Below are 21,392 nucleotides of genomic sequence, written 5' to 3' on the forward strand. Positions count from 1 at the left end.
AGGAGAGACAGTAGTAACGGAGAGGGGAGCGACAGTAGACAAACGGTAGTAATGGAGAGGGGAGCGACAGTAAACAGACAGTAGTAACGAAGAGGGGAGCGACAGTAGATAGACAGTAACAGAGAGAGGAGACAGTAGTAACGGAGAGGGGAGCGACAGTAGACAGACAGTAGTAACGGAGAGGGGAGCGACAGTAGACAGACAGTAGTAACGGAGAGGGGAGACAGTAGTAACGGAGAGGGGAGCGACAGTAAACAAACGGTAGTAATGGAGAGGGGAGCGACAGTAGACAGACAGTAGTAACGAAGAGAGGAGCGACAGTAAACAGACAGTAGTAACGAAGAGAGGAGCGACAGTGAACAGACAGTAGTCACGGAGAGGAGAGACAGTAGTAACGGAGAGGAGAGACAGACAGACGATAGTAACGGAGAGGAGAGACAGTAGACAGATGGTAGTAACGGAGAGGGGAGAGACAGTAGACAGACGGTAGTAACGGAGAGGAGAGACAGACAGACGATAGTAACGGAGAGGAGAGACAGTAGACAGACGGTAGTAACGGAGAGGAGAGAGACAGTAGACAGGCGGTAGTAACGGAGAGGAGAGAGACAGTAGACAGGCGGTAGTAACGGAGAGGAGAGACAGTAGACAGACTGTTGTAACGGAGAGCAGAGACAGTAGACAGACGGTAGTAACGGAGAGGAGAGACAGACAGACGGTAGTAACGGAGAGGAGAGACAGACAGTAGTAATGGAGAGGAGAGACAGTAGACAGACAGTATTACCGGAGAGGAGAGACAGTAGACAGACAGTAGTAATGTAGGGGAGAGACAGTAGACAGACAGTATTACCAGAGAGGAGAGACAGTAGACAGACAGTATTACTGGAGAGGAGAGACAGTAGACAGACAGTAGTAATGGAGAGGAGAGACAGTAGACAGACAGTATTACCGGAGAGGAGAGACAGTAGACAGACAGTAGTAATGTAGAGGAGAGACAGTAGACAGACAGTAGTAATGTAGAGGAGAGACATTAGACAGACAGTATTACCAGAGAGGAGAGACAGTAGACAGACAGTAGTAACGGAGAGGAGAGACATTAGACAGACAGTATTACCAGAGAGGAGAGACAGTAGACAGACAGTAGTAATGGAGAGGGGAGACAGTAGACAGACAGTAGTAATGGAGAGGAGAGACAGTAGACAGACAGTAGTAATGGAGAGGGGAGACAGTAGACAGACAGTAGTAATGGAGAGGAGAGACAGTAGACAGACAGTAGTAATGGAGAGGAGAGACAGTAGTAACGAAGAGAGGAGCGACAGTAAACAGACAGTAGTAACGAAGAGGGGAGCGACAGTAAACAGACAGTAGTCACGGAGAGGAGAGACAGTAGTAACGGAGAGGAGAGACAGACAGACGATAGTAACGGAGAGGAGAGACAGTAGACAGATGGTAGTAACGGAGAGGGGAGAGACAGTAGACAGACGGTAGTAACGGAGAGGAGAGACAGACAGACGGTAGTAACGGAGAGGAGAGACAGTAGATAGACGATAGTAACGGAGAGGAGAGACAGTAGACAGACGGTAGTAACGGAGAGGAGAGACAGTAGACAGACGGTAGTAACGGAGAGGAGAGACAGTAGACAGACGGTAGTAACGGAGAGGAGAGAGACAGTAGACAGGCGGTAGTAACGGAGAGGAGAGACAGACAGACGGTAGTAACGGAGAGGAGAGACAGACAGTAGTAATGGAGAGGAGAGACAGTAGACAGACAGTATTACCGGAGAGGAGAGACAGTAGACAGACAGTAGTAATGTAGGGGAGAGACAGTAGACAGACAGTATTACCAGAGAGGAGAGACAGTAGACAGACAGTATTACCGGAGAGGAGAGACAGTAGACAGACAGTATTACCGGAGAGGAGAGACAGTAGACAGACAGTATTACCGGAGAGGAGAGACAGTAGACAGACAGTAGTAATGTAGGGGAGAGACAGTAGACAGACAGTATTACCAGAGAGGAGAGACAGTAGACAGACAGTATTACCGGAGAGGAGAGACAGTAGACAGACAGTATTACCGGAGAGGAGAGACAGTAGACAGACAGTAGTAACGGAGAGGAGAGACAGTAGACAGACAGTATTACCGGAGAGGAGAGACAGTAGACAGACAGTAGTAATGTAGAGGAGAGACAGTAGACAGACAGTATTACCAGAGAGGAGAGACAGTAGACAGACAGTATTACCGGAGAGGAGAGACAGTAGACAGACAGTAGTAACGGAGAGGGGAGACAGTAGACAGACAGTAGTAACGGAGAGGAGAGACAGTAGACAGACGGTAGTAACAGAGAGGAGAGACACAGTATACAGACGATAGTAACGGAGAGGAGAGCGACAGTAGACAGACAGTAGTAATGGAGAGGAGAGACAGTAGACAGACAGTATTACCGGAGAGGAGAGACAGTAGACAGACAGTAGTAACGGAGAGGAGAGACAGTAGACAGACAGTATTACCGGAGAGGAGAGACAGTAGACAGACAGTATTACCGGAGAGGAGAGAGAGTAGACAGACAGTATTACCAGAGAGGAGAGACAGTAGACAGACAGTATTACCAGAGAGGAGAGACAGTAGACAGACAGTAGTAATGGAGAGGGGAGACAGTAGACAGACAGTAGTAATGGAGAGGAGAGACAGTAGACAGACAGTATTAATGTAGAGGAGAGACAGTAGACAGACAGTAGTAATGTAGAGGAGAGACAGTAGACAGACAGTAGTAACGTAGAGGAGAGACAGTAGACAGACAGTAGTAACGGAGAGGGGAGACAGTAGACAGACAGTAGTAACGGAAAGGAGAGACAGTAGACAGACAGTAGTAACGGAGAGGGGAGACAGTAGACAGACAGTAGTAATGTAGAGGAGAGACAGTAGACAGACAGTAGTAATGGAGAGGAGAGACAGTAGACAGACAGTAGTAATGGAGAGGGGAGACAGTAGACAGACAGTAGTAACGGAGAGGAGAGACAGTAGACAGACAGTATTACCGGAGAGGAGAGACAGTAGACAGAGAGTAGTAATGGAGAGGAGAGACAGTAGACAGACAGTAGTAACGGAGAGGGGAGACAGTAGACAGACAGTAGTAATGTAGAGGAGAGACAGTAGACAGACAGTAGTAATGTAGAGGAGAGACAGTAGACAGACAGTAGTAATGGAGAGGGGAGACAGTAGACAGACAGTAGTAATGGAGAGGAGAGACAGTAGACAGACAGTAGTAATGGAGAGGAGAGACAGTAGACAGACAGTATTACCGGAGAGGGGAGACAGTAGACAGACAGTAGTAATGTAGAGGAGAGACAGTAGACAGAAGAGAGGAGAGACAGTAGACAGACAGTATTACCGGAGAGGAGAGACAGTAGACAGACAGTATTACCGGAGAGGAGAGACAGTAGACAGACAGTAGTAACGGAGAGGAGAGACAGTAGACAGACAGTATTACCGGAGAGGAGAGACAGTAGACAGACAGTAGTAATGTAGAGGAGAGACAGTAGACAGACAGTAGTACCATGAGAGGAGAGACAGTAGACAGACAGTATTACCAGAGAGGAGAGACAGTAGACAGACAGTAGTAATGGAGAGGAGAGACAGTAGACAGACAGTAGTAATGGAGAGGGGAGACAGTAGACAGACAGTAGTAATGGAGAGGGGAGACAGTAGACAGACAGTAGTAATGGAGAGGAGAGACAGTAGACAGACAGTAGTAATGGAGAGGAGAGACAGTAGACAGACAGTAGTAATGGAGAGGGGAGACAGTAGACAGACAGTATTACCAGAGAGGAGAGACAGTAGACAGACAGTATTACCGGAGAGGAGAAACAGTAGACAGACAGTATTACCAGAGAGGAGAGACAGTAGACAGACAGTATTACCGGAGAGGAGAGACAGTAGACAGACAGTAGTAATGGAGAGGGGATACAGTAGACAGACAGTATTACCAGAGAGGAGAGACAGTAGACAGACAGTATTACTGGAGAGGAGAAACAGTAGACAGACGGTAGTAACGGAGAGGGGAGCACAGTAGACAGACGAGTAGTAATGGAGAGGAGAGCGACAGTAGACAGACAGTAGTAATGGAGAGGAGAGACAGTAGACAGACAGTAGTAATGGAGAGGGGAGACAGTAGACAGACAGTAGTAATGGAGAGGAGAGACAGTAGACAGACAGTAGTAATGGAGAGGAGAGACAGTAGACAGACAGTATTACCGGAGAGGGGAGACAGTAGACAGACAGTAGTAATGTAGAGGAGAGACAGTAGACAGACAGTAGTAATGTAGAGGAGAGACAGTAGACAGACAGTAGTAATGGAGAGGGGAGACAGTAGACAGACAGTAGTAATGGAGAGGAGAGACAGTAGACAGACAGTAGTAATGGAGAGGAGAGACAGTAGACAGACAGTAGTAACGGAGAGGAGAGACAGTAGACAGACAGTAGTAACGGAGAGGAGAGACAGTAGACAGACAGTATTACCGGAGAGGAGAGACAGTAGACAGACAGTAGTAATGTAGAGGAGAGACAGTAGACAGACAGTAGTAATGGAGAGGGGAGACAGTAGACAGACAGTATTACCGGAGAGGAGAGACAGTAGACAGACAGTAGTAATGGAGAGGAGAGACAGTAGACAGACAGTAGTAATGGAGAGGGGAGACAGTAGACAGACAGTAGTAATGGAGAGGGGAGACAGTAGACAGACAGTAGTAATGGAGAGGAGAGACAGTAGACAGACAGTAGTAATGGAGAGGAGAGACAGTAGACAGACAGTAGTAATGGAGAGGGGAGACAGTAGACAGACAGTATTACCAGAGAGGAGAGACAGTAGACAGACAGTATTACCGGAGAGGAGAAACAGTAGACAGACAGTATTACCAGAGAGGAGAGACAGTAGACAGACAGTATTACCGGAGAGGAGAGACAGTAGACAGACAGTAGTAATGGAGAGGGGATACAGTAGACAGACAGTATTACCAGAGAGGAGAGACAGTAGACAGACAGTATTACTGGAGAGGAGAAACAGTAGACAGACAGTAGTAACGGAGAGGGGAGACAGTAGACAGACAGTAGTAATGTAGAGGAGAGACAGTAGACAGACAGTAGTAATGTAGAGGAGAGACAGTAGAAATGGAGAGGGGAGACAGTAGACAGACAGTATTACCAGAGAGGAGAGACAGTAGACAGACAGTAGTAATGGAGAGGAGAGACAGTAGACAGACAGTAGTAATGGAGAGGGGAGACAGTAGACAGACAGTAGTAATGGAGAGGGGAGACAGTAGACAGACAGTAGTAATGGAGAGGAGAGACAGTAGACAGACAGTAGTAATGGAGAGGAGAGACAGTAGACAGACAGTAGTAATGGAGAGGGGAGACAGTAGACAGACAGTATTACCGGAGAGGAGAGACAGTAGACAGACAGTATTACCGGAGAGGAGAGAGAGTAGACAGACAGTATTACCAGAGAGGAGAGACAGTAGACAGACAGTATTACCAGAGAGGAGAGACAGTAGACAGACAGTAGTAATGGAGAGGGGAGACAGTAGACAGACAGTAGTAATGGAGAGGAGAGACAGTAGACAGACAGTATTAATGTAGAGGAGAGACAGTAGACAGACAGTAGTAATGTAGAGGAGAGACAGTAGACAGACAGTAGTAACGTAGAGGAGAGACAGTAGACAGACAGTAGTAACGGAGAGGGGAGACAGTAGACAGACAGTAGTAACGGAAAGGAGAGACAGTAGACAGACAGTAGTAACGGAGAGGGGAGACAGTAGACAGACAGTAGTAATGTAGAGGAGAGACAGTAGACAGACAGTAGTAATGGAGAGGAGAGACAGTAGACAGACAGTAGTAATGGAGAGGGGAGACAGTAGACAGACAGTAGTAACGGAGAGGAGAGACAGTAGACAGACAGTATTACCGGAGAGGAGAGACAGTAGACAGAGAGTAGTAATGGAGAGGAGAGACAGTAGACAGACAGTAGTAACGGAGAGGGGAGACAGTAGACAGACAGTAGTAATGTAGAGGAGAGACAGTAGACAGACAGTAGTAATGTAGAGGAGAGACAGTAGACAGACAGTAGTAATGGAGAGGGGAGACAGTAGACAGACAGTAGTAATGGAGAGGAGAGACAGTAGACAGACAGTAGTAATGGAGAGGAGAGACAGTAGACAGACAGTATTACCGGAGAGGGGAGACAGTAGACAGACAGTAGTAATGTAGAGGAGAGACAGTAGACAGACAGTAGTAATGGAGAGGAGAGACAGTAGACAGACAGTATTACCGGAGAGGGGAGACAGTAGACAGACAGTAGTAATGTAGAGGAGAGACAGTAGACAGACAGTAGTAATGTAGAGGAGAGACAGTAGACAGACAGTAGTAATGGAGAGGGGAGACAGTAGACAGACAGTAGTAATGGAGAGGAGAGACAGTAGACAGACAGTAGTAATGGAGAGGAGAGACAGTAGACAGACAGTATTACCGGAGAGGAGAGACAGTAGACAGACAGTAGTAACGGAGAGGAGAGACAGTAGACAGACAGTATTACCGGAGAGGAGAGACAGTAGACAGACAGTAGTAATGTAGAGGAGAGACAGTAGACAGACAGTAGTAATGGAGAGGGGAGACAGTAGACAGACAGTATTACCAGAGAGGAGAGACAGTAGACAGACAGTAGTAATGGAGAGGAGAGACAGTAGACAGACAGTAGTAATGGAGAGGGGAGACAGTAGACAGACAGTAGTAATGGAGAGGGGAGACAGTAGACAGACAGTAGTAATGGAGAGGAGAGACAGTAGACAGACAGTAGTAATGGAGAGGAGAGACAGTAGACAGACAGTAGTAATGGAGAGGGGAGACAGTAGACAGACAGTATTACCAGAGAGGAGAGACAGTAGACAGACAGTATTACCGGAGAGGAGAAACAGTAGACAGACAGTATTACCAGAGAGGAGAGACAGTAGACAGACAGTATTACCGGAGAGGAGAGACAGTAGACAGACAGTAGTAATGGAGAGGGGATACAGTAGACAGACAGTATTACCAGAGAGGAGAGACAGTAGACAGACAGTATTACTGGAGAGGAGAAACAGTAGACAGACAGTAGTAACGGAGAGGGGAGACAGTAGACAGACAGTAGTAATGTAGAGGAGAGACAGTAGACAGACAGTAGTAATGTAGAGGAGAGACAGTAGACAGACAGTAGTAATGGAGAGGGGAGACAGTAGACAGACAGTAGTAATGGAGAGGAGAGACAGTAGACAGACAGTAGTAATGGAGAGGAGAGACAGTAGACAGACAGTATTACCGGAGAGGGGAGACAGTAGACAGACAGTAGTAATGTAGAGGAGAGACAGTAGACAGACAGTAGTAATGTAGAGGAGAGACAGTAGACAGACAGTAGTAATGGAGAGGGGAGACAGTAGACAGACAGTAGTAATGGAGAGGAGAGACAGTAGACAGACAGTAGTAATGGAGAGGAGAGACAGTAGACAGACAGTAGTAACGGAGAGGAGAGACAGTAGACAGACAGTAGTAACGGAGAGGAGAGACAGTAGACAGACAGTATTACCGGAGAGGAGAGACAGTAGACAGACAGTAGTAATGTAGAGGAGAGACAGTAGACAGACAGTAGTAATGGAGAGGGGAGACAGTAGACAGACAGTATTACCAGAGAGGAGAGACAGTAGACAGACAGTAGTAATGGAGAGGAGAGACAGTAGACAGACAGTAGTAATGGAGAGGGGAGACAGTAGACAGACAGTAGTAATGGAGAGGGGAGACAGTAGACAGACAGTAGTAATGGAGAGGAGAGACAGTAGACAGACAGTAGTAATGGAGAGGAGAGACAGTAGACAGACAGTAGTAATGGAGAGGGGAGACAGTAGACAGACAGTATTACCAGAGAGGAGAGACAGTAGACAGACAGTATTACCGGAGAGGAGAAACAGTAGACAGACAGTATTACCAGAGAGGAGAGACAGTAGACAGACAGTATTACCGGAGAGGAGAGACAGTAGACAGACAGTAGTAATGGAGAGGGGATACAGTAGACAGACAGTATTACCAGAGAGGAGAGACAGTAGACAGACAGTATTACTGGAGAGGAGAAACAGTAGACAGACAGTAGTAACGGAGAGGGGAGACAGTAGACAGACAGTAGTAATGTAGAGGAGAGACAGTAGACAGACAGTAGTAATGTAGAGGAGAGACAGTAGACAGACAGTAGTAATGGAGAGGGGAGACAGTAGACAGACAGTAGTAATGGAGAGGAGAGACAGTAGACAGACAGTAGTAATGGAGAGGAGAGACAGTAGACAGACAGTATTACCGGAGAGGGGAGACAGTAGACAGACAGTAGTAATGTAGAGGAGAGACAGTAGACAGACAGTAGTAATGTAGAGGAGAGACAGTAGACAGACAGTAGTAATGGAGAGGGGAGACAGTAGACAGACAGTAGTAATGGAGAGGAGAGACAGTAGACAGACAGTAGTAATGGAGAGGAGAGACAGTAGACAGACAGTAGTAACGGAGAGGAGAGACAGTAGACAGACAGTAGTAACGGAGAGGAGAGACAGTAGACAGACAGTATTACCGGAGAGGAGAGACAGTAGACAGACAGTAGTAATGTAGAGGAGAGACAGTAGACAGACAGTAGTAATGGAGAGGGGAGACAGTAGACAGACAGTATTACCAGAGAGGAGAGACAGTAGACAGACAGTAGTAATGGAGAGGAGAGACAGTAGACAGACAGTAGTAATGGAGAGGGGAGACAGTAGACAGACAGTAGTAATGGAGAGGAGAGACAGTAGACAGACAGTAGTAATGGAGAGGAGAGACAGTAGACAGACAGTAGTAATGGAGAGGGGAGACAGTAGACAGACAGTATTACCAGAGAGGAGAGACAGTAGACAGACAGTATTACCGGAGAGGAGAAACAGTAGACAGACAGTATTACCAGAGAGGAGAGACAGTAGACAGACAGTATTACCGGAGAGGAGAGACAGTAGACAGACAGTAGTAATGGAGAGGGGATACAGTAGACAGACAGTATTACCAGAGAGGAGAGACAGTAGACAGACAGTATTACTGGAGAGGAGAAACAGTAGACAGACAGTAGTAATGGAGAGGGGAGACAGTAGACAGACAGTATTACCAGAGAGGAGAGACAGTAGACAGACAGTAGTAATGGAGAGGAGAGACAGTAGACAGACAGTATTACCGGAGAGGAGAGACAGTAGACAGACAGTAGTAATGTAGAGGAGAGACAGTAGACAGACAGTAGTAATGGAGAGGGGATACAGTAGACAGACAGTATTACCAGAGAGGAGAGACAGTAGACAGACAGTATTACTGGAGAGGAGAAACAGTAGACAGACAGTAGTAATGGAGAGGGGAGACAGTAGACAGACAGTATTACCAGAGAGGAGAGACAGTAGACAGACAGTAGTAATGGAGAGGAGAGACAGTAGACAGACAGTATTACCGGAGAGGAGAGACAGTAGACAGACAGTAGTAATGTAGAGGAGAGACAGTAGACAGACAGTAGTAATGGAGAGGGGAGACAGTAGACAGACAGTATTACCAGAGAGGAGAGACAGTAGACAGACAGTAGTAATGGAGAGGAGAGACAGTAGACAGACAGTAGTAATGGAGAGGAGAGACAGTAGACAGACAGTAGTAATGGAGAGGGGAGACAGTAGACAGACAGTAGTAATGGAGAGGGGAGACAGTAGACAGACAGTAGTAATGGAGAGGAGAGACAGTAGACAGACAGTAGTAATGGAGAGGAGAGACAGTAGACAGACAGTAGTAATGGAGAGGGGAGACAGTAGACAGACAGTAGTAATGGAGAGGGGAGACAGTAGACAGACAGTAGTAATGGAGAGGGGAGACAGTAGACAGACAGTAGTAATGGAGAGGGGAGACAGTAGACAGACAGTAGTAATGGAGAGGGGAGACAGTAGACAGACAGTAGTAATGGAGAGGAGAGACAGTAGACAGACAGTAGTAATGGAGAGGGGAGACAGTAGACAGACAGTAGTAATGGAGAGGAGAGACAGTAGACAGACAGTAGTAATGGAGAGGAGAGACAGTAGACAGACAGTAGTAATGGAGAGGGGAGACAGTAGACAGACAGTAGTAATGGAGAGGGGAGACAGTAGACAGACAGCAGTAATGGAGAGGGGAGACAGTAGACAGACAGCAGTAATGGAGAGGAGAGACAGTAGACAGACAGTATTACCAGAGAGGAGAGACAGTAGACAGACAGTAGTAACGGAGAGGAGAGACAGTAGACAGACAGTATTACCAGAGAGGAGAGACAGTAGACAGACAGTAGTAATGTAGAGGAGAGACAGTAGACAGACAGTATTACCAGAGAGGAGAGACAGTAGACAGACAGTATTACCGGAGAGGAGAGACAGTAGACAGACAGTATTACCGGAGAGGAGAGACAGTAGACAGACAGTATTACCAGAGAGGAGAGACAGTAGACAGACAGTATTACCATAGAGGAGAGACAGTAGACAGACAGTATTACTGGAGAGGAGAAACAGTAGACAGACAGTAGTAATGGAGAGGAGAGACAGTAGACAGACGGTAGTAATGGAGAGGAGAGACAGTAGACAGACAGTATTACCGGAGAAGAGAGACAGTAGACAGACAGTAGTAATGTAGAGGAGAGACAGTAGACAGACAGTAGTAATGTAGAGGAGAGACAGTAGACAGACAGTAGTAATGTAGAGGAGAGACAGTAGACAGACAGTAGTAATGGAGAGGAGAGACAGTAGACAGACAGTAGTAATGGAGAGGAGAGACAGTAGACAGACAGTAGTAATGGAGAGGAGAGACAGTAGACAGACAGTAGTAATGGAGAGGGGAGACAGTAGACAGACAGTAGTAATGGAGAGGAGAGACAGTAGACAGACAGTAGTAATGGAGAGGAGAGACAGTAGACAGACAGTAGTAATGGAGAGGAGAGACAGTAGACAGACAGTAGTAATGGAGAGGGGAGACAGTAGACAGACAGTATTACCAGAGAGGAGAGACAGTAGACAGACAGTAGTAACGGAGAGGAGAGACAGTAGACAGACAGTATTACCAGAGAAGAGAGACAGTAGACAGACCGTAGTAATGTAGAGGAGAGACAGTAGACAGACAGTATTACCAGAGAGGAGAGACAGTAGACAGACAGTATTACCGGAGAGGAGAGACAGTAGACAGACAGTATTACCGGAGAGGAGAGACAGTAGACAGACAGTATTACCAGAGAGGAGAGACAGTAGACAGACAGTATTACTGGAGAGGAGAAACAGTAGACAGACAGTAGTAATGGAGAGGAGAGACAGTAGACAGACGGTAGTAATGGAGAGGAGAGACAGTAGACAGACGGTATTACCGGAGAAGAGAGACAGTAGACAGACAGTAGTAATGTAGAGGAGAGACAGTAGACAGACAGTAGTAATGTAGAGGAGAGACAGTAGACAGACAGTAGTAATGTAGAGGAGAGACAGTAGACAGACAGTAGTAATGGAGAGGAGAGACAGTAGACAGACAGTAGTAATGGAGAGGAGAGACAGTAGACAGACAGTAGTAATGGAGAGGAGAGACAGTAGACAGACAGTAGTAATGGAGAGGAGAGACAGTAGACAGACAGTAGTAATGGAGAGGGGAGACAGTAGACAGACAGTAGTAATGGAGAGGAGAGACAGTAGACAGACAGTAGTAATGGAGAGGAGAGACAGTAGACAGACAGTAGTAATGGAGAGGAGAGAGACAGTAGTAATGGAGAGGAGAGACAGTAGACAGACAGTAGTAATGGAGAGGGGAGACAGTAGACAGACAGTAGTAATGGAGAGGAGAGACAGTAGACAGACAGTAGTAATGGAGAGGAGAGACAGTAGACAGACAGTAGTAATGGAGAGGAGAGACAGTAGACAGACAGTAGTAATGGAGAGGAGAGACAGTAGACAGACAGTAGTAATGGAGAGGAGAGACAGTAGACAGACAGTAGTAATGTAGAGGAGAGACAGTAGACAGACAGTAGTAATGGAGAGGAGAGACAGTAGACAGACAGTAGTAATGGAGAGGAGAGACAGTAGACAGACAGTAGTAATGTAGAGGAGAGACAGTAGACAGACAGTAGTAATGTAGAGGAGAGACAGTAGACAGACAGTAGTAATGGAGAGGAGAGACAGTAGACAGACAGTAGTAATGGAGAGGAGAGACAGTAGACAGACAGTAGTAATGTAGAGGAGAGACAGTAGACAGACAGTAGTAATGGAGAGGAGAGACAGTAGACAGACAGTAGTAATGGAGAGGAGAGACAGTAGACAGACAGTAGTAATGTAGAGGAGAGACAGTAGACAGACAGTAGTAATGGAGAGGAGAGACAGTAGACAGACAGTAGTAATGGAGAGGAGAGACAGTAGACAGACAGTAGTAATGGAGAGGAGAGACAGTAGACAGACAGTAGTAATGGAGAGGAGAGACAGTAGACAGACAGTAGTAATGGAGAGGAGAGACAGTAGACAGACAGTAGTAATGGAGAGGGGAGACAGAGTCTCCATGCTCCTACAGAGGAAGTGTAATGGCAGGGAGGTAGGAGAGAGGCAAGATAAGATTATTGAGGCATGAGATGGGTACAGAGTCTTCCTATGTCTTGTCTCGTTGGTGTCGATGCTGGACTTGGAGGTGTGTGTCTAGTCTAGTTTTACCTTCTCCACTGGCTCCCCTGGCTTGCGGCCCCCCTCGCGGCCTCTGAGGCTCTTGGTGGAGATGGAGGACTCTGAGGTCTGCATGATGAGCTGAGTGGCCAGAAACTGCTGCACGTGTTCTAGAACGTCCCTCTGCATCTCCAGGGCCATGTGGAACACATCGTGGTCAGAGCTGTTGTACATCACCGCGTTCTGGAACATCAGCATGATGTCACGCTGGAACTCCGCTGTCGTACGGATCTGACCTGCCTCGATACTCTTCTTGATGGCCGACAGATCCATGGGTCTGTGTGTGGATGTGTTAGGGAGGAGTGTGTGTGTGTGTTTTAGAGGGGAAGTTTAGTATGTACTTACATTGTTCATATAGATTTTATTTTCATATGTACATAACATATAATATAGCAAACAAACAGTTTGCTCTTATAGCACTCTCACCTGTGTACAATGCTGTGGTAACCAGGGGCGATGTCATCAGACACAGACTGGAGGAACACACTGGCGTACCTGTGACAGATAACAACAGATCAGGCAAACCCTACAGTGCCTTAACCATGTGCCCAATAACAGCCAATATGTCTAAGAGCTGACCTGTGATTGGCTGCTGCTCTCCACACCAGCATGATGGCTTTCTTCCAGATCTTCTGAGCCTGAACTGCCTCCTGATCCTCCCCACATATCGAGCTGAGAGAGATCGACAGACAGGAGGGTAGGTGAGTGGTAGAGGGACAGAGACAGGCAGGATTGTGATAATAGTGCACAAAAGCCCACAAGACAGCTTACTACAGAGAAACCACCCCTCATCTTGGGGATAGGTCAAAAAGCATTCTTAAGGGTCGAGTTGACTTTCCTTTATTCAGGCTTGTGATGGCATGTTCAGATTAAGAGTTGCCATGGATACAAGGATCAGGGTTGGACACTTACAACTGAGAAGAGGCGGGGCTGCTGGCTAGTGAATCAGCTGTGGTGTAGCGTTGGGAGGAGGGGCCATAGCCGTCCTCGCTCTCACTGGCTGCCGGTTCTACTTCTGATAGGTAGGGCCCCTCCCCCTCTCCACACTCCTCTTTCATCTCCACCTCTTCATCAGGATCCCCGTCACTCCCTCCATCCTCATCCTTCACTTCCTACATAAAGATACACAAGGAGAGATGATAATTCAACTGCACCTGGTAGAGGTGTGTGTGTGAGTGTTACTGAAAAGAGGACAATTACCTTGGACTCTTTCCCTGATCCAGAGCTGTCTTCTGAGTCTAGGCAGGGTGTGTTTGGTTCTGGCTGGGTCCACTCCTCATTCTCAGTCTTCACAGCTGTGCTCAGGCTTCCTTCCACCGCGAGAACTCCCTCCTCTGTGACCTCACTTCCTGCCAGGCCGTCGTCAGCGGCAACAGAAGGAGCAACGTCTGTCCCCACTGTTTCTAATCCCTCCTTGGCTTCCTCCCTTCCACGCTCTGTCTCTGGCTCCAGGCCCCCAGGGTTAGCTCCCGCCCCACCCTGAAGCCCCTGTGTGGGGTCAGACTGAACCGTGGGCCCAGGCTCTGAGGACTTCAAGTCATGGGCCTCCCAGGGGCCTGAGAGGGAGTGGCCGGCAGAAACAGCCTCCTCACAGAGAGAGAGAGCAGCCTCCACTGCTGCAGCATCTAGAGCCTCCACAGAGTCATCGACCTGAGAAATACAGACAGAGAGAAAGAGACACACACACACACACACACACACACACACACACACACACACAGAGAGAGGACTGTGATGAGTGCGCACAAACAAGACCGCTTACTAGAGATATCAAGGTCAAAAGCTGCACCGCCCCACACTATTTACCTTCTCCTCTATGATGGCGATGATGTCTCCGACTGTCTCCAGGTCCAGCTCATCCCCCATGTAGGAAACAGCTACCAGGTCCTCCTCCACTAGCCCCACCTCCTTCACTAGCTCCACCTCTTCACCCAGCTCTGCCTTCACCACCGCCTCTCCGACTGAACACACAGAGGAAAGGAGAGAGAGGCAGGTGTCACCACAAATATTACACCGGTCTGACTGGGAGTAGAGATCAGATGCATGTTCCTCTTTACATACAGTGGCAAGAAAAAGTATGTGAACCCTTTGGAATTACCTGGATTTCTGCATAAAGTAGTCAGAAAATTTGATCTGATCTTCATCTTAGTCACAACAATAGACAAACACAGTGTGCTTAAACTAATAACACACAAATTATTTTATTTTTCTTGTCCATATTGAATACATCATTTAAACATTCAGTGTAGGTTGGGGAAACGTACGTGAACCCCTAGGCTAATAGCTTCTCCAAAAGCTAATTGGAGTCAGGAGTCAGCTAACCTGGAGTCCAATCAATGAGACGAGATTGGAGATGTTGGTTAGAGCTGCCTTGCCCTATAAAAAAACTCACAAAATTTGAGTTTGCAATTCACAAGAAGCATTGCCTGATGTGAACCATGCCTCAAACAAAAGAGATCTCAGTAGACCTAAGATTAAAAATTGTTGACTTGCATAAAGCTGGAAAAGGTTACAAAAGTATCTCTAAATGTCTTGATGTTCATCAGTCCACGGTTAGACAAATTGTCTATAAATTGAGAAATTCAGCACTGTTGCTACTCTCCCTAGGAGTGGGCGTCCTGCAAAGATGACTGCAAGAGCACAGTGCAGAATGCTCAATGAGGTTAAGAAGAATCCTAGAGTATCAGCTAAAGACTTACAGAAATCTCTGGAACATGCTAACATCTCTGTTGACGAGTCTACGATACGTAAAACACTAAACAAGAATGGTGTTCATGGGAGGAACCCACGGAAGTAGCCACTTCTGTCCAAAAAAAACACATTGCTGCACGTCTGAAGTTCGCAAAAAAGAGTACCTGGATGTTCCACTGGCAAAATATTCTGTGGACAGATTAAACTAAAGTTGAGTTGTTTGGAAGGAACACACAACACTATGTGTGGAGAAAAAAAGGACCAGCACACCAACATCAAAACCTCATCCCAACTGTAAAATATGGTGGAGAAAGCATCATGGTTTGGGGCTGCTTTGCTGCCTCAGGGCCTGGACAGCTTGCTATCATCGACGGAAAAATTAATTCCCAATACATTTTTCAGGAGAATGTAAGGCTATCTGTCCGCCAACAGAAGTTGGGTGATGCAACAGGACAACGACCCAAAACACAGAAGTAAATCAACAACAGAATGGCTTCAACAGAAGAAAATACGCCTTCTGGAGTGGCCCAGTTAGAGTCCTGACCTCAGTCCGATTTAAAATGCTGTGGCATGACCTCGAGAGCAGTTCACACCAGACATCCTAAGAATATTGCTGAACTGAAACAGGTTTGTAAAGATGAATGGTCCAAAATTCCTCCTGACCGTTGTGGAGGTCTGATCCGCAACTACAGAAAACGTTTGGTTGAGGTTATTGCTGCCAAAGGAGGGTCAACCAGTTATTAAATCCAAGGGTTCACATACTTTTCCACCCTCCACATTGAATGTTTACACGGTGTGTTCAATAAAGACATTAAAACATATAATTGCTTGTGTGTTATTAGTTTAACCTCTCTTGGGTAGGGGGCAGTATTTTCACGTCCGGATAAAAAACGTACCCGATTTAATCTGGTTATTACTCCTGCCCAGAAACTAGAATATGCATAAAATTGTTTGATTTGGATAGAAAATACCCTAAAGTTTCTAAAACTGTTTGAATGGTGTCTGAGTATAACAGAACTCATATGGCAGGCCAAAACCTGAGAAGATTCTATACAGGAAGTGCCCTCTCTGACCATTTCTTGGCCTTCTATAGCCTCTTTAGCGAAAACAGAGGATCTCTGTTGTAACGTGACATTTTCTAAGGCTCCCATAGGCTCTCAGAAGGCGCCAGAACGGGGAATGATGACTCTGCAGTCCCTGGCTGAAAAACAGTAGCGCATATGGATAGTGGTCGATCTGAGAACAATGACACGGGACGCACGTTCACGTGAAGACACAATTTTCTTCTTTCAGTCTTTGAACAAAAACAACGTCTCCCGGTCGGAATATTATCGCTATTTTACGAGAAAAATCGCATAAAAATTGATTTTAAACAGCGTTTGACATGCTTCGAAGTACGGTAATGGAATATTTTGAATTTTTTTGTCACGACATGCGTCCGTGCGTCACCGTTCGGATAGGGACCTGAACGCACGGACAAAACAGAGGATATTTGAACATAACTATGGATTATTTTGAACCAAAACAACATTTGTGGTTGAAGTAGAAGTCCTGGGAGTGCATTCTGACGAAGAACAGCAAAGGTAATCCAATTTTTCTTATAGTAATTCTGAGTTTAGTGAACGCCAAACTTGGTGGGTGTCAAATTAGCTAGCCCGTGATGGCCGAGCTATCTACTCAGAATATTGCAAAATGTGCTTTTGCCGAAAAGCTATTTTAAAATCCGACACCGCGATTACATAAAGGAGTTCTGTATCTATAATTCTTAAAATAATTATGTTTTTTGTGAACGTTTATCGTGAGTAATTTAGTAAATTCACCGGAAGTTTTCGGTATGTTTGCTAGTTCTGAACGTCACATGCTAATGTAAAAAGCTGTTTTTTTATATAAATATGAACTTGATTGAACAAAACATGCATGTATTGTATAACATAATGTCCTAGGAGTGTCATCTGATGAAGATCATCAAAGGTTAGTGCTGCATTTAGCTGTGGTTTTGGTTTTTGTGACATTATATGCTAGCTTGAAAAATGGGTGTGTGATTATTTCTGGCTGGGTACTCTCCTGACATAATCTAATGTTTTGCTTTCGTTGTAAAGCCTTTTTGAAATCGGACAATGTGGTTAGATTAACGAGAGTCTTGTCTTTAAAATGGTGTAAAATAGTCATATGTTTGAGAAATTGAAGTTATAGCATTTTTAAGGTTTTTGAATATCGCGCCACTCGATTCCACTGGCTGTTGACTAGGTGGGACGATTTCATCCCACATACCCGAGAGAGGTTAAGCAGACTGTGTTTGTCTATTGTTGTGACTTAGATGAAGATCGGATCAAATTTTATGACTAATTTATGCAGAAATCCAGGTAGTTCCAAAGGGTTCACATACTTTTTCTTGCCACTGTAGATATTCCTTCCCTTTCTAGAGCGAGAGAGACAACTGGGTTTAGAGAGAGAAACACTGACAAACAGTGTGGGAGAGAGAGAGAGAGAAACACTGACAGACAGTGGGAGAGAGAGAGAGAGAAACACTGACAGAGTGTGGGAGAGAGAGAGAGAAACAACACTCGACAGACAGTGTGGGAGAGAGAGAGAGAGAGAAACACCGACAGACAGTGTGGGAGAGAGAGAGAGAGAGAAACACCGACAGACAGTGTGGGAGAGAGAGAGAGAGAGAAACACCGACAGACAGTGTGGGAGAGAGAGAGAGAGAGAGAAACACCGACAGACAGTGTGGGAGAGAGAGAGAGAGAGAGAAACACCGACAGACAGTGTGGGAGAGAGAGAGAGAGAGAGAAACACCGACAGACAGTGTGGGAGAGAGAGAGAGAGAGAGAAACACCGACAGACAGTGTGGGAGAGAGAGAGAGAGAGAGAAACACCGACAGACAGTGTGGGAGAGAGAGAGAGAGAGAGAAACACCGACAGACAGTGTGGGAGAGAGAGAGAGAGAGAGAAACACCGACAGACAGTGTGGGAGAGAGAGAGAGAGAGAGAAACACCGACAGACAGTGTGGGAGAGAGAGAGAGAGAGAGAAACACCGACAGACAGTGTGGGAGAGAGAGAGAGAGAGAGAAACACCGACAGACAGTGTGGGAGAGAGAGAGAGAGAGAGAAACACCGACAGACAGTGTGGGAGAGAGAGAGAGAGAAACACCGACAGACAGTGTGGGAGAGAGAGAGAGAGAAACACCGACAGACAGTGTGGGAGAGAGAGAGAGAGAAACACCGACAGACAGTGTGGGAGAGAGAGAGAGAAACACCGACAGACAGTGTGGGAGAGAGAGAGAGAGAGAGAAACACTGACAGACAGTGTGGGAGAGAGAGAGAGAGAGAGAAACACTGACAGACAGTGTGAGAGAGAGAGAGAGAGAGAGAAACACCGACAGACAGTGTGGGAGAGAGAGAGAAACACCGACAGACAGTGTGGGAGAGAGAGAGAGAGAGAAACACCGACAGACAGTGTGGGAGAGAGAGAGAGAGAGAAACACCGACAGACAGTGTGGGAGAGAGAGAGAGAGAGAAACACCGACAGACAGTGTGGGAGAGAGAGAGAGAGAGAAACACCGACAGACAGTGTGGGAGAGAGAGAGAGAGAGAGAGAAACACCGACAGACAGTGTGGGAGAGAGAGAGAGAGAGAGAGAAACACCGACAGACAGTGTGGGAGAGAGAGAGAGAGAAACACACCGACAGACAGTGTGGGAGAGAGAGAGAGAGAGAGAAACACCGACAGACAGTGTGGGAGAGAGAGAGAGAAACACCGACAGACAGTGTGGGAGAGAGAGAGAGAGAAACACACCGACAGACAGTGTGGGAGAGAGAGAGAGAGAGAGAAACACCGACAGACAGTGTGGGAGAGAGAGAGAGAAACACCGACAGACAGTGTGGGAGAGAGAGAGAGAGAGAGAGAAACACCGACAGACAGTGTGGGAGAGAGAGAGAGAGAGAGAGAAACACCGACAGACAGTGTGGGAGAGAGAGAGAGAGAGAAACACCGACAGACAGTGTGGGAGAGAGAGAGAGAGAGAAACACCGACAGACAGTGTGGGAGAGAGAGAGAGAGAGAAACACCGACAGACAGTGTGGGAGAGAGAGAGAGAAACACCGACAGACAGTGTGGGAGAGAGAGAGAGAAACACCGACAGACAGTGTGGGAGAGAGAGAGAGAAACACCGACAGACAGTGTGGGAGAGAGAGAGAGAGAGAAACACCGACAGACAGTGTGGGAGAGAGAGAGAGAGAGAGAAACACTGACAGACAGTGTGGGAGAGAGAGAGAGAGAGAGAGAAACACTGACAGACAGTGTGAGAGAGAGAGAGAAACACCGACAGACAGTGTGGGAGAGAGAGAGAGAAACACCGACAGACAGTGTGGGAGAGAGAGAGAGAGAGAAACACCGACAGACAGTGTGGGAGAGAGAGAGAGAAACACCGACAGACAGTGTGGGAGAGAGAGAGAGAAACACCGACAGACAGTGTGGGAGAGAGAGAGAGAAACACTGACAGAGTGTGGGAGAGAGAGAGAGAAACACTGACAGTGTGTGGGAGAGAGAGAGAGAAACACTGACAGTGTGTGGGAGAGAGAGAGAGAAACGCTGACAGAGTGTGGGAGAGAGAGAGAGAAACGCTGACAGAGTGTGGGAGAGAGAGAGAGAAACGCTGACAGAGTGTGGGAGAGAGAGAGAGAAACGCTAACAGAGTGTGAGAGAGAGAGAGAGAAACGCTGACAGAGTGTGGGAGAGAGAGAGAAACGCTGACAGACAGTGTGGGAGAGAGAGAGAAACGCTGACAGACAGTGTGGGAGAGAGAGAGAAACGCTGACAGACAGTGTGGGAGAGAGAGAGAGAGAAACGCTGACAGAGTGTGGGAGAGAGAGAGAGAAACACTGACAGAGTGTGAGAGAGAGAGAGAGAAACACTGACAGAGTGTGAGAGAGAGAGAGAGAAACACTGACAGTGTGTGGGAGAGAGAGAGAAACGCTGACAGAGTGTGGGAGAGAGAGAGAGAAACACTGACAGAGTGTGAGAGAGAGAGAGAGAAACGCTGACAGTGTGGGAGAGAGAGAGAGAGAAAAACACTGACAGAGTGTGGGAGAGAGAGAGAGAAACGCTGACAGAGTGTGGGAGAGAGAGAGAGAAACACTGACAGTGTGGGAGAGAGAGAGAGAGAAACACTGACAGACAGTGTGGGAGAGAGAGAGAGAGAAACACTGACAGAGTGTGGGAGAGAGAGAGAGAGAGAGAAACACTGACAGAGTGTGGGAGAGAGAGAGAGAGAAACACTGACAGAGTGTGGGAGAGAGAGAGAGAAACACTGACAGTGTGGGAGAGAGAGAGAGAGAGAAACACTGACAGAGTGTGGGAGAGAGAGAGAGAGAGAGAGAAACACTGACAGAGTGTGGGAGAGAGAGAGAGAGAAACACTGACAGAGTGTGGGAGAGAGAGAGAGAAACACTGACAGACGGTGTGGGAGAGAGAGAGAGAGAGAGAGAAACACTGACAGTGTGGGAGAGAGAGAGAGAAACACTGACAGAGTGTGGGAGAGAGAGAGAGAAACACTGACAGTGTGGGAGAGAGAGAGAGAAACACTGACAGTGTGGGAGAGAGAGAGAGAAACACTGACAGTGTGGGAGAGAGAGAGAGAGAGAAACACTGACAGTGTGGGAGAGAGAGAGAGAGAGAAACACTGACAGACAGTGTGGGAGAGAGAGAGAGAGAGAAACACTGACAGACAGTGTGGGAGAGAGAGAGAGAGAGAAACACTGACAGACAGTGTGGGAGAGAGAGAGAGAGAGAAACACTGACAGTGTGGGAGAGAGAGAGAGAGAGAAACACTGACAGACAGTGTGGGAGAGAGAGAGAGAGAGAAACACTGACAGAGTGTGTGAGAGAGAGAGAGAGAGAAACACTGACAGAGTGTGTGGGAGAGAGAGAGAGAGAGAAAC

General features: G+C 47.0%; 1 protein-coding gene across 9 annotated transcripts in view; it reads right to left on the minus strand.

Annotated features, from left to right (window-relative positions):
* Nucleotides 1-21,392, minus strand: part of LOC106604406 (bromodomain-containing protein 8) — a 58,120-nt gene that overhangs the window by 22,036 nt on the left and 14,692 nt on the right. For all 9 annotated transcript variants that reach the window (XM_082975087.1, XM_014198997.3, XM_014199000.3 and 6 more), the window contains exons 11-16: nt 14,565-14,719; nt 13,959-14,408; nt 13,671-13,870; nt 13,338-13,430; nt 13,185-13,253; nt 12,750-13,035 (exon numbers count right to left, since the gene is read on the minus strand). In XM_082975087.1, the coding sequence (XP_082831213.1) occupies nt 12,750-13,035; nt 13,185-13,253; nt 13,338-13,430; nt 13,671-13,870; nt 13,959-14,408; nt 14,565-14,719 (1,253 nt within the window). The remainder of the gene's footprint in view (nt 1-12,749; nt 13,036-13,184; nt 13,254-13,337; nt 13,431-13,670; nt 13,871-13,958; nt 14,409-14,564; nt 14,720-21,392) is intronic.

The sequence above is a fragment of the Salmo salar genome, chromosome 05, assembly GCF_965601325.2.
Source record: "Salmo salar chromosome 05, fSalSal1, whole genome shotgun sequence".
In the NCBI taxonomy this organism is placed as follows: domain Eukaryota; kingdom Metazoa; phylum Chordata; class Actinopteri; order Salmoniformes; family Salmonidae; genus Salmo; species Salmo salar.